Source organism: Sorghum bicolor, chromosome 7, assembly GCF_000003195.3.
Source record: "Sorghum bicolor cultivar BTx623 chromosome 7, Sorghum_bicolor_NCBIv3, whole genome shotgun sequence".
Classification (NCBI taxonomy): domain Eukaryota; kingdom Viridiplantae; phylum Streptophyta; class Magnoliopsida; order Poales; family Poaceae; genus Sorghum; species Sorghum bicolor.
This window is the reverse complement of record NC_012876.2, coordinates 39,452,021-39,469,414: the sequence shown is the minus strand read 5'-3', so window position 1 is coordinate 39,469,414 and position 17,394 is coordinate 39,452,021. Positions and strand designations below refer to the sequence as shown.

At 41.1% G+C, this 17,394-nt stretch overlaps 1 protein-coding gene across 1 annotated transcript; it reads left to right on the top strand.

The window, feature by feature from the left end:
• On the top strand, window positions 14,948–16,059 carry LOC8069888 (two-component response regulator ORR12). Its single transcript, XM_002445355.2, has 5 exons — window positions 14,948–15,095; window positions 15,408–15,454; window positions 15,550–15,627; window positions 15,784–15,854; window positions 15,943–16,059. Exons 1-5 carry the CDS (start codon window positions 14,948–14,950, stop codon window positions 16,022–16,024), a joined length of 426 nt encoding a protein of 141 aa, XP_002445400.1. The 3' UTR covers window positions 16,025–16,059.

Here is a 17,394-nt window from a genome sequence, read left to right as displayed (position 1 = left end):
AGATGCACGCTTTCTCCTAGTGGTAAAATATAAATACGATACTCTGAATAACCTCCCAGGTGAAGTGCTCACCGATATCCATGCGCTTGCGGATCATTTCCTGATTGCGTTACCAAATATCAACAAGCATTTCTGGCACCATTGCAGGGGAGAAAGACAGTTTGCTGAGATAACCTTGAGTCTTGCTACTAGCTTGTATTTATACTTTTATCTTTTCTTATCATTTTATATTCTCTAATTTCTTTATTCTTACCTTATGGAAAACCAAGATTCTAAATCGATTTATCAATTTGCAACACCTTCAGAAACTGACCTTTCACCATGGGAGTCATCACAGCTTATCCAAACATCCCACTATAGGTTAAGTTCAAGGTTAATTGCCATGATTGAGAACCTATCTTTTTTGGGAAAGGAAGATGAAAACCCTTACCTTCATATTAGAGATTTTGAGCAAACATGCGATTGTCTTCGCATTGAAGGCATTTCTGATAAAACTTTACGTTGGAAACTTTTTCCTTTTTCTTTAAGGGGATAAGCTAGACAATGGTATAGATAGAAGGTAAGTCAACAACAAGGTGAATTGCGAGTTTTACGAGCCAACTTTTGTCAAGATTTTTATTCCCTCGACCGTATCACCTATCTTAGACTCGAAGTTCTATCTTTTAAACAAAAAGAAAATAAAACTTTGGGTAAATCCTAGAAGTATTTTTCTGAGCTTTTAGAATTTGGTCCAAAACTTAATATTGAAGACCCTATTCTTCTTTTACATTTCTTTTCAGGTCTTCAGAAAAACCATAAACAATTGCTGCATACAATGTCAAGAAGTTCCTTCTTTGGTATCCCAACTGATGAAGCTAGGGCAATCTTAGACAGAATCCTAGAAGCTGAGATAGATAATACCCTCCATGATGAAACCTATGAAGCCAAAGTAGACACTCTACCAAATCTTTCATCTGTTTCAACTATCCCAAGTTCTGAACCACAAAAGGAAGTAATTCCACCACCTGATTTCATGTTGGATATAGAATCTGATCTTTTTGCCGATTTTGGAAACATTTCAAATTACCATTCTATAGACAAACCCCAAAACGGTCATTCTAGCATTTGTTTACCAAATGATATCAATTAAGAGAGCTTATTTCAATCATGAGTAGCGAATGGTTGGAGGAATCAGAGCTTTCCTCTGAAGTGATCCGTTTGGATACACCTCCTATACCTATACGGTGTGCTTATAGTTCTGATCAATTTGATGCTCTCTATAATCCTGTTGTGGGGATCAACATCATGTCTAAAGATTTTGCACATAAATTATTTGCAAAATTAATTTTAACCCCCACAACAAAGTTCATAAAGGATTCTTCGGGACGATTAGTCCCCAGTCTTGGAATTTTGAATGCCCTACCCTTTATGGTAGAAGGCTCCATGGTTCATTTGAACTTTTATATCTTTGATACATGGGACTTTGACCTGTTGATAGGACAACCTTTTGGAAGACTCCTTTATGAAGGTCAAACTGGAAAGCTACACATTTCTTTTGGAAAAAATTTCAAATTCCCGATAACAATTTCTCATTCTTTGAATAATAAGACCGAAACATATCTTTTGCCTGATCCTATGGAAGAGGTAAAAGCTGTGTCTCTAGAGATTTTAAATGAACCCGAGTTAGAAGAAGAAGAAGCTCCTTTCTTCATAGAAGAGGAGGCTGAACCTTGTGAACCTGAACCCTTAGATGAGTTTGCAGAAACACCTAGACCTCCCATAGAGCTTAAACCTTTACCACCCGATCTTACCTATGCTTTCCTAAATAATAACCTAGAGTTCCCTATAATCATTAGTGATAAACTCACTCAGGAGCAAACTCCATGATTAATGACTATTCTAGAAAAACATCATTCGGTCTTTGGCTACTCACTACAAGATCTTACAGGAATCAGTCCTATGATTTGTACTCATCGTATTCCGACAAATCCTTCTGTTTCACCTTCTCAAGAGCCCCAACGTAGGCTTAACAACATGATGAGGGAAGTAGTTAAAAAGGAAGTTATAAAGTTGCTGCAAGTAGGGATTATATATCATGTGCCGCATAGTGAGTGGGTGAGCCCTGTTCAAGTTGTGCCTAAGAAGGGAGGCATGAATGTTGCCATGAATGAAAAGAACGAGCTAATTCCACAATGCACCATCACAAGATGGCGGATGTGCATAGACTATAGAAAACTAAACAAAGCCACGAAAAAGGATCACTTTCCTTTACCCTTTATAGATGAGATGTTAGAGTGGTTAGCGAACCACTCATTCTTCTCTTTCTTAGATGGATATTCATGGTACCACTAGATCCTGATCCATCCTGATGATCAAAGCAAAACCACTTTTACATGCCCTTACAGAACGTATGCATATCGTAGAATGTCTTTTGGGCTATGTAATGCACCAGCTTCTTTTCAAAGATGCATGATGTCTATATTTTTTGATATGATTGAAGAGATTATGGAAGTTTTCATGGATGATTTCTCTATATATGGAAAAACTTTTGATAATTGTCTTGAAAAATTAGACAAGGTTTTGCAAAGATGTGAAGAAAAGCACTTAGTCCTTAATTGGGAAAAATGTCATTTTATGGTTAGGGAAGGAATAGTGTTGGGACACCTAGTGTCTGAAAGAGGTATTGAGGTAGACAATGCTAAAATTGGAGTAATTGAACAACTACCTCCACCTGTTAATGTAAAAGGAATTCGAAGCTTTCTTGGCCATGCTGGTTTTATCACAGATTCATAAAAGATTTTTCATTCATTGCTAGACCACTCACTCTTTTGCTAGCCAACGATGCTCCTTTCGAATTTGATGATGCATGTCTAATAGCTTTTGAATTATTAAAGAATGCACTCATCTCTGCACCAATCATTCAACCCCCTGATTGGTCGTTACCTTTTAAAATTATGTGTGATGCTAGTGATTATGCTGTGGGGGTAGTTTTGGGACAAACTAAAGATAAGAAGCATCATGCAATTGCTTACGCCAATAAAACTTTGACAGGAGCTCAACTTAATTATGCAACCACTGAAAAAGAGCTTCTGGCTGTTGTCTTTGCCATTGATAAATTTAGATCTTATTTGGTTGGAGCTAAAATAATTGTTTACACAGATCATGCTACACAAAAATATCTGGTCACTAAAAAAGATGCTAAAACTCGCTTAATTAGATAGATCTTGTTACTCCAAGAATTTGACTTAGAAATAAAAGATAAAAAGGGAGTAGAAAATTCTGTTGCTGATCACTTGTCTAGAATGCACTTTAAGAATCCATAGGAAACACCCATCAATGATTCACTCCGGGACGACATGCTCTACGGAATCAACAGGTCTGACCCCTGGTATGCAGATATTGTTAATTTTATGGTTTCAGGGTATGTACCATGAGGAGCGAACAAGAAGAAGCTTATTCAAGAAAGTCGTTCACACATATGGGATGAGCCATACCTCTTCCAAGTATGCTCTGATGGCTTACTTAGGAGATGTGTGACCACTGAGGAAGGATGGAAGATCATTGACAGATGCCATTCATCACCATATGGAGGTCACTATGGAGCATTCCGTACACATTCAAAGATCTGGCAGTGTGGATTCTACAGGCCTACAATGTATGAAGACACGAAGCAATATATCAGAAGATGTGGGTCATGTCAAAGACATGGTAACATAAAGACAAGAGATGCCATGCCACTCACCAACAACCTTCAGATATAGCTCTTTGATGTCTGGGGAATAGACTATATGGGTCAATTTCCCCCATCAAAGAAGTGTGAGTTCATCTTGGTGGCGGTTCACTATGTCTCCAAGTGGGTAGAGGCACTACCATGCAAGCACGCTGACAACAAAAGTTCAAAGAGGATGTTTGAAGAAATCATATTTCCAATATTTGGAGTCCCCAGAGTGGTGATAAGTGATGGAGGATCACATTTCATCGACAAACGGTTTGAGCACTATTTATCAAAGACATGGAATCTGTCACAACGTTGCTACCCCATATCATCCTTAGACAAGTGCCCAAGCAGAGACTTCCAACAAGCAAATCAAGAACATTCTTCAGAAGACAGTAAATGAGATGGGAACGGCATGGAAGGATAAGTTACCCGATGCACCGGACAGCATACAAGACCCCAATTGGGATGTCTCCATACCAATTGGTGTATGGGAAGACTTGCCACCTACCTATTGAACTAGAGTTCAAAGCACACTGGGTCATAATGAGATGGAATATGGACCTCGATGTTGCTGGATATCATAGAATGATGCAATTATCAGAATTAGAAAAATGGGGAGAGAAAGCATATCACAATTCAAAGGTCTACAAAGATAAAGTCAAAAGATGGCATGACAAGAGAATCAAGAGGAGTTATTACCCGGAGATAAGGTATTACTTTTTAATTCCAGGGTGAAGTTTTTCGGGCATGGAAAACTCTAGAGTAAATGGGAAGGACTATACAAGGTAATCCATTCATCATCCCACGGAGCTATCACACTTCAAAATGACGAAGGTACATTATTCAAGGTAAATTGTCAACGTCTTAAATTATTTTTAGAACCCAATAAAGAATTAGAGGAAATAGACGTGATCCATTTTTTCATTCCAATGGAGAATTAGAGCCCAAACTTTTTAATCTGTCGTTTTTGGGCTACGTATATATTTTTCAGGATAATAATACTTCTAGAAACAAACACGAGCGAGCGGGCCGACAGAGGAGGTAGGCCCAGGGCGGGCGCCCTAGGCATTAGGGCGGGCGCCCTGCCCCTGGCCCCTCTCACTGCTGTTTTTTCCGTTACGATAATCTCGCCCATCTCTATCCAAAAGAAACCCTACGGATGGGTTGTTATTCAAATTTGGTGGCGGGATTTATCCCGTGGAATATTCTAGAGGCACTTTTGACCCCTATATAAACAGACCCCTAACGTCAGCTTTGAACACTAATTCATTCATTCATTCATTCATTCATTCATTCCTCAATTAGAGCTTGCTTAGTCTCTCGCTGCTCCAATGGCCGACGAGTTCAAACCCAATTGGAAGATCGTTCCCTACGACCTTAATAAGAAGCCTAAGGAAGATCCAGATGCCTACGCGCTCGTGCCAGCCAACACAGAGCGACAGCTAGCAGCCATGCCAACACGACAGCACAGCTCCACCCAATCCTACTACGCCCAACCAGTTCTCACCGCACCGCCGCAGCCCCTTCTTCTCAAGGGGCCATCAGCTAAGCAGGAGGCGATCGTCAAGGTGCTAGCCGACACGAGGGTACTGCCGCCCAAGCCCAATGAGAGGGTTGTAGGCGTCAAGACCAACAGGAGCGACGAGATCAGCAGCGTCCGCTACACCACGGACGAAGAGAGGCCCTACTTCGAGGGAATCAGAGCAGCGAACGTTCGCTTCATCCCACCGAAGGAAGCTCCGAAGCACGCCCACAACTCCTTTGAGACACCTCCTAAGCGCCGTAAGACTATAGCCGACTTAGATAAGGAAGTCCGTGGGACACACAAGCTAATGATGGAGCTCTAGTCCTCGGTTAACTTTCTTAATAGGCAGGTCTCTAACTTGAACACTACTATGCTCAACCTTAGATGCGACCTTTCCAGGGCCACTGATAGAACAAAGGAGGTAGAGCGACACTGAGCTGTTCAGATTAGATCTTGAGGCTTGTATCTTAGTCATTCATTATTAGATTCGATTAGATTTGGTTTAGATTAGATTTATTATTCATTAGTTGGTTTATTGTAATAAATGCCTCAAGAGAATAAGTAAAGATTGCTTCATTGTTATTATGACTCGTGTGTCTCCACTTTGTTTTTATGCAAGAAAACAGAAAAAAAGTATGGGGGAGATCCCCTAACATGTCCAACGAACTTCAACCGCACCTCTCCACGATTCAGGTACATACTTTGCACGCTTTATTTATACACATACATATACATCTTGGTTCGTGCAGAATATTGTCTCTAAACATGATAAATTAAAAAGATAAAATATTTCTAATCATGATCAATCTCACTTGATCATGTCTCCTGAAAACCTACAATTATTGAAAAATCATTTTAAAACTCTGTGTTACTTAAGTCATTGTGGAATATGAGATGGTAGAGTATGAGTACCTTATTATTGATTTCTTTGTCGCTTGGAGAATTCTCAAAAAGTTTTAAAAATATAGCTACCATCCTCAGTGTTTTATATGCCTGCTAAACCTGAAAATATTAATTACGATAATTTAAGCAATCTGCTTTGTATTGAGTTTGTTCAAAACAAGTTAGACCCTTGTTGAGAGATTTATCATACTCCTAAGATCAAGACATTTTTATTCAGAAAGATTCAATCTTCCGAAGTATTATTGCATTAGAAGCATGGGCTATGCAAAAATAGGAATTCCGAAGGAGCAAGTGCTCGGAAACCTCACAGAAAAAATGGACAAGTGTCCAGCAGTAGAATTAGGGGTACCCTGGTATCCACCTAAGGAAAAAAATTTATGAGATGATAAAAATATGATAAAAGAAAATGATAGCCCATGGTCCCTCTAATAAGCAGTATGCCAGTAAGAGTTGATAAGTTTTTAATTTTCAAAGTCTTTGATCTAAGAGTATGGCATTCCTCTCCTCGGATCCCGTTTTGATTAAGCAATAAATGCACGTTAAGTAAGCTTGAGAATTTCTACAAATTAAAACAACCTCAGTGAGATATACGAAAGATAAATGAGTGATCTGTGAGCACCTATGAGGATAAAGGTATGCTAAGTTTTCATTTCAAAAATATACAAAAACTCCAAGTGACAGGGTTGAGAAGAAGAAAGGATCTCTACTTAGACAATATAATTCCCTGACTACACAGTGGACATTTTACAACACCCTGCAGGTATGAAAAGAATGCTTTACAATGTTTTAACCCCAGTTGTTTTTCTAAACCATCCTTTTCTCGAGGACGAGTAAAAGCCTAAGTATAGGGGAGTTTGTTGACGGTCCTTAAATATTAATTTTAATCATCAAATAAACAAGGAAAAGGATCCATATGCAAGCAACACCTAAAATTAGGGTTTGATCTTACAGAATTCCACGAGTTTTGCTATTTATCTATTTCTATAGGGGGTTATTAGGAAATATGGAGGAAAGGCCCAAAGTCGGGTTTACTAGAGATATTAACGTGTGCACCAATTTTCCTCGGTCTAGAAGAGTCCAGAAGCAACACGAACGAGCGGGAGGCCGAGCGGGCCCAGCAGCAGGGCGCCCGCCCTCCCCCCAGGGCTCCTGCCCCCCTTTCGTGGCCAATCAGCACGAGGCTCGTGGATTATGCTCCACCACCTCTGAGGATCAAGGAAAACCGTTCAATTATGGTCGGTTTGATCCGACGGCCCAAGTGCATTTGAGAGGGCTATATAAGCAAGGCCCCTGGTCCCTGGAGGAGGGCAATCCCATTATTCATTAGCATATTTTCCAGAGAGGATTCAGAGAGAAAGAGGTCCCTCTAGGGTTCCAATCTCTTAGGGCTTTGCATCCAATGAGAGATTAGAATTAGTTCTTCTCGATTGAGAGAGATAGAGTGGAGGTGTAGATCGGAGGAAGCCCGACCTGTCAGTGTCTACTCCGAGGTTGTACCTGCGGGATCAAGTCTCCTAACCCGAGGCTTGCTCCTAGGATTCTTCAGTATTTCGACTTCTAAATTCTAGTAAGTTCTTTGTTTTATTGTTCTTCGGTTTATGAGTTTACTTTGATCCCTTCGCGTAGAGTTTAGAGTAATCATCTCTAGTGTAAATGTGGTGTTTGGGCAAGGATACTCATAGATATCCCCTGTCTAGCCGGACCGTGGTAGTAGCGAGGAACGTGACATTTCCGTAGCTACCTTTGTAGCCCATAATCCAGTTAACAGGATCGGTAGGGTTTATAGGTGCGGGTCGAACATCCTCTGTGTTGTCTAGATTCGGTAAGCCTCCCCAATAGAACAGTAGATCATCCTTACCAAGGTTAGAACGATGGTGCAATTGTAGTCTTCTCTATACATCACTCACATCAAATCATAGTGGTTGTAGCCTAAAGGTTAGTAGTAATAGATTTGGTTAGTCAGATGCATGCTTTCTCCTAGTGGCAAAATATAAATACGATACTTTAGATAACCTCCCGGGTGAAGTGCTCACTGATATCCGTGCGCTTGCAAATCATTTCCGGATTGCTTTACCAAATATCAACAAAGCCATCCTGAAGGAGTTGCAAAACGAAAAGCAAATTAAAATGCAAATTTGAAACCAAGGCAACATCCTTCATGACAAAACTCTCATTTACATGAATGGTCCCACGAGAAAGCACTTTAAGTTTGCTATTATCCCCGAATGTGATGCCTCCTTACATTGCACGGGGTCGAGGCTGGAGAATCATTTTGAACTTCCAGTCATGTGGCGTGAACAACCAGAATCAACAAGCCACATGTTCTCTAGGCCTCTGATCTACATCAATAGAAAGACATGGGATGAGCAAATAGCGCAACACTTGTGTTAGTAAGCTGTGAAGGATACCAGTGTTGGCTCATTTTCCCTAAAAAAGTGTTAGGAAAAACACCAAGCATGTCATGTCCCATTTGAGGAAAGTGATCACCACAAAAGGGAAAACATGGTCCGATAAAGCTATGGGACTGAGAAGCAAAGCCACTGTCATGAGGTTCAAAGTCGTATTGATCATGACCTAAACTATGCCGAGCACGACAACCATGTGGTCTCCCAAGCTAAGACCTAGCACCTTGAGGCATTGCACCTCTAGGCCTAGCACTAAGCCTCTAAACAGGCGGCACATCTACGCCATGAGGCAGGTGGTACATGTTTTGATTGTTTAACTTGTACTCTCACTGCTCATCTCTCTTCCTCCTAAAGCAAAGCTCAGCAAGGTAACCATCCCTATCGCAATACTCATAGTGATCCCTATGGCAATACTCATAGTGGTACATCTTTGTCTTGGGTTGTTGTTGGCTCACTCTCTTGTCGGCATGGTTCACTCTTTGTGGCTTTTTAGCTTTAGGAAGGGGATCGTCATAGATGTTGGGTAGAATGTCAAGTGGGTTCCTGAGATGGTTAGGTTTTGCAATCACCACTTATTAATTTCTGAGGTGGAGCTTTTGGCAATTCTTCAAACACTCCATCTTTGACATTGGGTTTGGAAGGCTTAGGTGGAGTGCATTTGATCGACTTAGGAGTAGTGGATGGTTTCTCACTCAGGCTCAAACCACTAAACTCACCAACCTTGCCATAAATATTTTTAGCCTTCCCACCTATAGCAAAGCCTACACCTGATGTGCCAGTTCTCTACCTAAACTGGCTCATCATCATGCCCAACTGTGGCTCACTGCTAGACACCCAACTCAAGATGGACTGAAGGTATGTGTTTTCTTCATCGGATCTCATCTTGTGATGCTTGCAAGACTCCAGCTCTAGCACTAAGCTCTCACAATGTGCACACTTAGCAACAGTGCTATCTGAACTGTCCTAGAAAGAAAAGAGATCTTTGCATTCTTCTCTACCAGCTCAGATTGCAAGCTTGAGCAAGACTTACACGCACCCAAAAAGACAGATCTATCCTTTAGCTCACCATACTCATCAAGCAAAGAAGCATACTTAGATTACAATTCAGAGTAGTTAGACATATGAATAGCACACTCATCGCACTCTACTTCATCTGACACAACTACAACACACTTCTTAGTGACCTCAAGCTTCTTAAGTGCTAACTCTAGTTTATCCTTTAACTCTTTCCTCTCACAGGCAACATGCTTGAGCAACTTATCTTGACTAGTCAAGGTGACATTCATGCTATCAAACTCAGCGATAAGGCATCAACAGAAGGAGATACCTCGAAGGTGTTGTCGTCAAAGGAGACCTCATCTTTGCTGGCCTTCACCTCTTCATCAATCGCCATGGTGCAAAAGCCTTCGTGAGTAGAGTCGGCAATAGAGCAAAGATCGGTCAGCTTCTCCTCCATCTTCCTCTCGAACTCATCATCACTTCAGGGAGAAGAGGACTGGTCATCGCCAAAGTCGCTGTCAAGGTCACTTAGGGAAGCAAGGAAGGCATGCTCTTGAGCCTTGGCTTTCTTACGGTACATCTTCTTGAGTGCCTCCTTGTCGAATCCCTTATTCGACTTATGCTTGCCGGAGTTGTAGTTGTGCTTGTCCTTGTGCTTGCTAGAGTCGTACTTGTTAGAGGAGTAGTTGTTCTTCTTGGGGCAGTGGACGACGAAGTGATCGGGATCTCCATAGTTGTAGCAGCCCACATTTTGATCACCACCCCGATGGCGATTCAAGCGGTTGTTGTGGAACCATGAGAACTGGCTGATGATCAATGCCAGCTCGTCGTCTCCAAGGGTCTCCAAATGTTCCTTTATGATAGACACCAAAGAAGACAAGGCAAATGACATCTGTGAAGGGTTAGCTAAAGAACTTGAACTGTTACCTAAGACCAAAGACATAGTTGGTGCAGAGGGATTCTTGAGCTTTGCTTGGGTCTGGTAGTCGATCTCGGTGGACTTGAGCTTGCTGAACAGCTCATCCACGATGATGGTGTCATAGTTCGAAGACTCAATAATGGCGGACACCTTCACATCTCATACCTTTCGATCTAGGGCATATAGAAGCTTGAGAGCCCTCTCATGATCGTCATAAGGTAACTGAGCCTTGTTTGTTCGTATCTTGTTGATAATCGTCTGAAAGTGAGAAAACATGGCATCGATGGACTCTCCATCAAGCTGAGTGAAGTTCTCGTACTCTCTCTTGTACGTCTCATATAGTATGGTTATGACATGGGCTGTACCCTCATGATAGCTCTGAAGCCTCACCTAGATCTCTCGAGCAGTAGTACAATCACAGACATGCTCAAAATCAGGAAGTGAAAGACTTAAGAAAAGAACAGCTCTTGCTCTACTATTTGTGTTGTGCCGATCTTTTTGATCTTGCATGATCTAAGCACAGAGTTCAAGCACAATGAAGGTAGCATCCCCGCAAATCTCCCAGACAAGCCAATCAATCCCCTAGAGATGCGCAGACATGCGAATCTTCTAGTAAGGATAGTTGGTCCCATTGAAAAACGGCGGTTTGCGAACATGCTCCATGTCGCTTTTGTGGATCACAGACCGATTAAGGTGATCCTTAACCGGCTCTGATACCAATTCCAGGACCAGAACCGGCGACCAGAGAGGGGGCGATAGGAGCCTCAAATTTCTTGCAAACTTTTCACCGCTGTCCTGAAATCACTTTCCCGAATCGAAGGAGAGAAGAAAAGACACTCAACTCATATTAAAGAGATACGAGTTATCGAATCTAAAATACCCAAGTCAACTTATGACAAGAGTACGTAGAAAAGTTCCTTGGAACAGTAGAAACCCATCGCAAAATTCGGAACCAAGAACGGAGATGTTGCTGAACTGAGTGCAGTCAGCGAATACCGGACATGTCCGGTATGCTGAATCTGCACAAAGCAACCTTGGGAGAAAAATCACAAACCCTATCAAACAATGTCCAAAAATGTGAAATTTTAACTATAGGTTCTAGACACCAAGGGAATGGCTCCACAAAATGTCAGCTCAAAATTCCAAGGTTAGAAATACCAGACACGTCTGGTATTGAGACCGGACGCATCTGGTATTTCTGCACAGAGCAATCTTCAGAGAAAAATCAAGAACCCAACCAAACGGTGTCCAAAAATTATAAAATTTTAACCATAGCTTCCAGACCCGCAGGGCAAGGGCTCTGCACAATTTCAGCTCGAAATTAAAAATACCGGACACGTCCGGGATTGATAGCGGACACGTGTTGTATTTGTGAGCAGATTTTCACAAAATCGATTTGAAGCCCAAAACTCGACCAAATCAACTCGGATCGACTTGAAACTTTGCAGAGAGGTTCATCTCGTAGTTGGTAGGCTACTCCAAGAGGATCATCACCCAATATCAAGTCAATCAATAGGAAATCACAAAAACCCGAAAATCACCAGTTTTGCAACCATAGACCATGATTGAACCCGATCTGCGAACACGTGAGGAATTACACGAATTCCTTTGATGGAAAGGCTCAACTCATGTCATAGATCAAATCAAGGCAACAAAATAAGATCAAAACGGTCTCAAAACAAAGAATCGAGCCTCCAAAGAAAAGGGGAAAAGGTGAACTCGGGAATAACTCGAAGAACACGAAGAACATGATTCACAAACTGAATCCCGGAGGACACAAGGTGGTTAGGGCCACCCTTCCCGCTGCCAAAATGATTTTATACACAATTCTCTCAAATTGTGGACCTCTCCCACTCAAGAAAAGTAGAGGAAGAGAAAACCTAAAAAGGAAGATGGAAAATGAAAATGAAAGAGGTGAGGTGGGTTAAGAGCAGCCCCCTCTTATTTATAGGCCTATTACACATTCCCCAAATACCCCTAGATATTTTTGAGCGAACTAACTAGCCACAGGAACATTCTAGTCCAACTCGACAAAACCAAGATCCGACGGCCACCGTGCCCTTCATGAGGTAGCTTAGCCTCAACGCTAACTCCTCGGTGCCGCCACGTATCATCCGTTTCTCGGAACCTCCGCCCGTGTTTTGAGGCCCAAACCCACATAACTCGCCACGACTAGCGTACTCCATATGCTTCCCCCACCACTCAACACGTGTCATCGCTTCCCTCCACTGGTCGGCCCGCCAAGTCCTCCTAAGCCTTGCTCGACTCGCACATCCGCCATCTTGACTTGGTCAACACGGTCACTCCCATGTACACTTGCACTCGTTGACGCCCCAGGTGGCAGCCACCGCAGTTGGTCACCCAGCCTCCTGGTCCCTCGGTCCAAGCCTCACGTCCACCCTTCACCGCCTCAGGTCCATCGGCATGGCACGTCTCTACTTGACCTTCTCACCATCGACCACCGCCTCTAAGCTCCTCACTTGCACACCACAAGCCAATAGACATGTCGCACAGATAGCTTTTGCCATGGTGATGTTAGTCACCAACTCATCCTATTCATAGATCACGTTGACAATCGCTCATCATATAACGAACCACAAGGGTACTTCTCGACCTTGTGTTCGCATCAAGTCTCCATATATTGGGAGATCAAGTAGCAAGAGTAGTAGTAGTTAGTCTAGAGTTGGAGTTAGAGTTTAGTTGAGCGAAGCTCGGGGTCTCTAGAGTCGTCTTCTGGAGAGTCTGTATATTTCTTGTACCTTATCTTTTTTGTAAGACTTTTCCCTTATCAATATATTATTCTTACTTTACTTTACTTATGTTCACTTATTCCAAGTCTATATTCATTATAGTCTTGTTGTGCACTTGTCTTAGCAATACAGTTGTCCTAGTTAGACTAGTTTCCTATAACACCTCCTTATGTTTGCATCATTGTCCTATCTCTTCATAGGAGCTTTAGCTATCTACGCATTAGCTAGAGTTGTGAGAGTAAGTATGAGCATGGTGCTCATACTTAGTCTTACCTTTGATTGTCGCTGGTCTGCATGGACAATTCGTGGGTGCTAGCAAGAGGTGATAGATTGTACCTAGCTTCATAGGTTTCCGACCATGTTCGGGCTAGTTCTTAAAAGGCAAGGCATCCATAAGCCAAGTAGTCACTTTAGTAGAGGTTTTGTCTTCTACTGTCTCGGCTATCCGTCGCACGCAAGTAGCAAGGCAGCAATCTAGTTATGCCAGGTATTTGTTAAGATTAAGTTCATAGAAGTAAAGTTAGATAAATACAAGTCCTAAAGTCACTCATTGTCGTCACACCTAGCTAACACTATATTAATTATCTTTAGATTAGACTCTTTGCTATCACATTTACCTATCCTTCTTGTAATTTGTTTACCCCCTTCTTCACTATTTGATACTATATTGTAGTAGACATAAGGATCTCACCCCCCTTTTATTAAATATTCCTAGCTATCGCTTTCCCTTAGTATAAAACAAACAAGGATACCTTGGAATACTCATCCTTAGTGAAGCGCTACAAATGTACATTCTGTGCGCTTGCGGAATAACTTAATAGACATAAGAATTACCCCACATGCCATAATATCCATAGAGAAGCAAACACAAAGCAAAGCGTGGGAGCCAGTGGCCAATACAAATCATATTGATAATTATTTGGTAGGTCATGAGCCTTTGTATGACTACTAAGGCAATGGTTGGGAGGATTATAGGTCTTGTCCTATGCTCAAGATTGCCTAAGGAGATGGAGTCTACGCTCGCTGATGCACTTTCTGATGCTATGCTAGATGTTGTGTGATCTAAGTGATTCCATCAAGTGGTAATGTAATAATAAGTAAACCCCTCTGTTTGTACTCTTTAAGATAGTTATTCGATGTATGACTTCCTTCTAGTTGTCCATATCTATAAATCCCTATCCTATTCAAGTCTAACTTCTTAAGAATACCATTTGGTACTTCAAAGAAAGACATTATATGAAATAGTGTTTGTCAAAATTAGTGTGCCACCCTAAGACAAAGGCTTCCGATACTATACTTACATCTCCTGCTTGGTATTATAATGAAACAAGGGGAAAATGGTGTGTTCATTAAATATGATGTTTGTGCTTCATCGTGATATAGTAACAACACATATACAATGATGTGGTAAATTTAAGAAACTGTGAAATAATTTATTAAATAAAAATGATGGCTCCTAAATTTTATATGTTATACAATGTCTCAAATTTTTGCAAGCTATATCTTTTGTATTGCGATATATGATAGATGGATCTCACATCTATCCATGGACTACATCTTTATCTTGTCATCACCATCGCTACAAGTCCTGCTAGAGATAGAGATTGAAGCCTATCTAGCTTCACCGCTTTAGTTCATTTATTTATATGACAAGCATATCCTATGGTATCGAGTTATGTTATAAATACATATGCGGAGTCTCATATTCCTCAATAGCATCACATGAACAACTTACCTCAGAGGTTTGTGATGTCGACCTCTAATAATGGAAATGATCCAAAGGGGAAAAGTGTGATGACTACCATCACTAATAATTCTCCTTGGGTGCTAATAGTTGAAAATTGCCAAGTTGACTACTTTGTTACATCTTATCTCTTAAGAGGCCATAATGTTCAAGGTATATATATATATGTTATTATGGACTTCTACTTTTGTTGTGGAAAAAAATCTTTAAAGGGATACCTCTCTCAAACCTACTGTACATGTTGTCACGCAAAAAAAATTCAAAAGTACTTACATTCTCCCATAGCGTTTCTTTTATTTGGTTTCATTAGATTCAACTTGAAATAATAATTAAAAAGAAGTTAGAACCATTTTTTGAAAGCCATATATATCTGTGATTTTTGGGGTACTTCATATATAGTTCATGTACAACTATGCAATTGTTCTTTTTAGTGGCCTAAGTGATATGATGATTGATTTGTTTTAGTGATTGCTGTTCAAGGTCCTCTGCAAGCGTTAGAGCTCCTGAATGCGGTACATCTTTAGTTTTACAAAGTTTTGTATCTCTTGGTATAATACAATCTCTTGGTTCAAGTGAATTTATTTATGTGTATGATTTTTTTTCACAGGAACACAATGTGAAGCTAATTCTATCTAATTATTGGATGCCAAATATGACTGGATATGACCTACTGATGGAGATGAAGGTACACCACTCATTTCCTTTTAGAAAAAAGAAGACTTTAAGCATTCTTGCCATTGGATTTCCTTACTGCTACAATATATTTTCTCTGTAGTGTCTTTGAGTATCTCAAAAATAATTCTCTACAATAGCTAAAACATTTATGTTTTCTCCCACTTAGAAATCACCTAAGTTGAGCCACCTCCCAGTGGTGATTACCTCATTTGACAAAAGTCCTGAAGTAGTTAAGAAGTAAGTAAATGCAAAATTATTTGTAATTTAGTTGATTACACATTCCGCATGAGTGCCTAATATTGCAAATTATATTTATGATATACAGGTGCTTGGATGGTGGAGCAAAGGACTACATCATAAAGCCTATCAAGCATGCTGATGTTCCTCGAATTCTAAGCTTCATTTGACGAGAGGAGCACAAAGACAGTGAAAAATGAAGGAATCGAACTGTTGTATGGGACTATCTATCATGTTATTTGTTAACCAAGAACTCAATATATAAAGGATAATGTATTGCCTTATTCCATCTTCCCCTATAAATTGTTGTATGGGGATGGAGATGGTAATCATGGGATCCAACAATCTCCTTTTGATATTTCTGGAAATTGACAAAACAAAATTCTCACCACCCCCTCTAGAAAGGGGGACATGCCACCCCATTTTCATTGACCAATAGTTTCATTATTATTCCCATCCACTCCCACCCATGTAGGTACATCGCCGTTTAAATGAGTAAATTATATTACTTCAAGTCCAAAATCTACTTACAACCAAGCACCTCACATGTAACCAGCTTGCATACTAGGGAATCTCTCTAGCTTTGTAACACCTAAAATTTGAATTTCAATTAATAGGATTTAATTTGAATTATTTAAGAATTTTAGTGAGCATTTAATGTAGCAAATAAACATTTTTTGTGGAAATTTAAAATTTATCATAAGCTTAGTAACATGATTTTGTGCATTCATGCTGAGACATATTTTATTTTGTGGTGATTGTATTTGGTTTATATTTAATTGTCCTCAAAATCCTTTTTGAAAAAGGCTTTGAAAAAAAAAAGAGAATAAAACAAAACAGAAAAGAAATTGGAAATAGGAAAAAAAAGAAAGGAAGCCTCCCAGGCCGCAGCCCGAGCATCCCCTTCCCCCTCGCCTCGGCCCAGCGCGGCCCAGGAAGCCCGCGCGCTGATCCCCTCCTTTCTGTGACTGGCAGCCTGGCCCCGCAGCGCAGTGTCCTGTTCATCTTCGCGAGCGTCACCGAGCAGACACCAACCGCGAAGCCAAAACTAATCGCGGGAAGTCGGGATTTCTTCCCAAAATCGTTTCCTCGGCGCCCTATAAAGCTCCCTAGCACCGCAGCGAACCCCTTTTGCATCTAAAACGCGAAGCCAAGCCTTAGCCACCTAAAACCGAGCGGTTTCGCATCTCGCCGAGAGCCAAGTCCTCCGCCGCGCGCCGCGAGCTGTTTTCATCACCTCCCGGGTCAAGCAAAGGGTTCCAATAAGTTCGCGGTGAGCTGTTCGTCATCCTGGTGTTTTCCTTTCGCGAAACGGTGCTCGGAATCGAGAAGTCCGTCGTCGCCGGCGAGCTCCTTTAGGCCGGCAATGGAGCCACCGCACCGGAGCTGGTGACGGCCGGTTGAAAAAAAAATGCTTTTTCTGCTATTTACAAGATTGCCACTGATTTTGTTTTGCTCATAAAATATTCGTTTTAACTCCGTTTTTATCCATTCAAATTGCGTCAGGTTCGTAATTATATGCTCTACATGTTAGAAATAT

Coding starts and splice junctions, on each gene's coding strand:
- LOC8069888 (XM_002445355.2), top strand. CDS start 14,948: ATGTCGACCTCTAATAATGGAAATGATCCAAAGGGGAAAAGTGTGATG. Junction 15,096..15,407: donor AAGAGGCCATAATGTTCAAG/GTATATATATAT, acceptor GATTTGTTTTAG/TGATTGCTGTTCAAGGTCCT. Junction 15,855..15,942: donor AGTCCTGAAGTAGTTAAGAA/GTAAGTAAATGC, acceptor TATGATATACAG/GTGCTTGGATGGTGGAGCAA.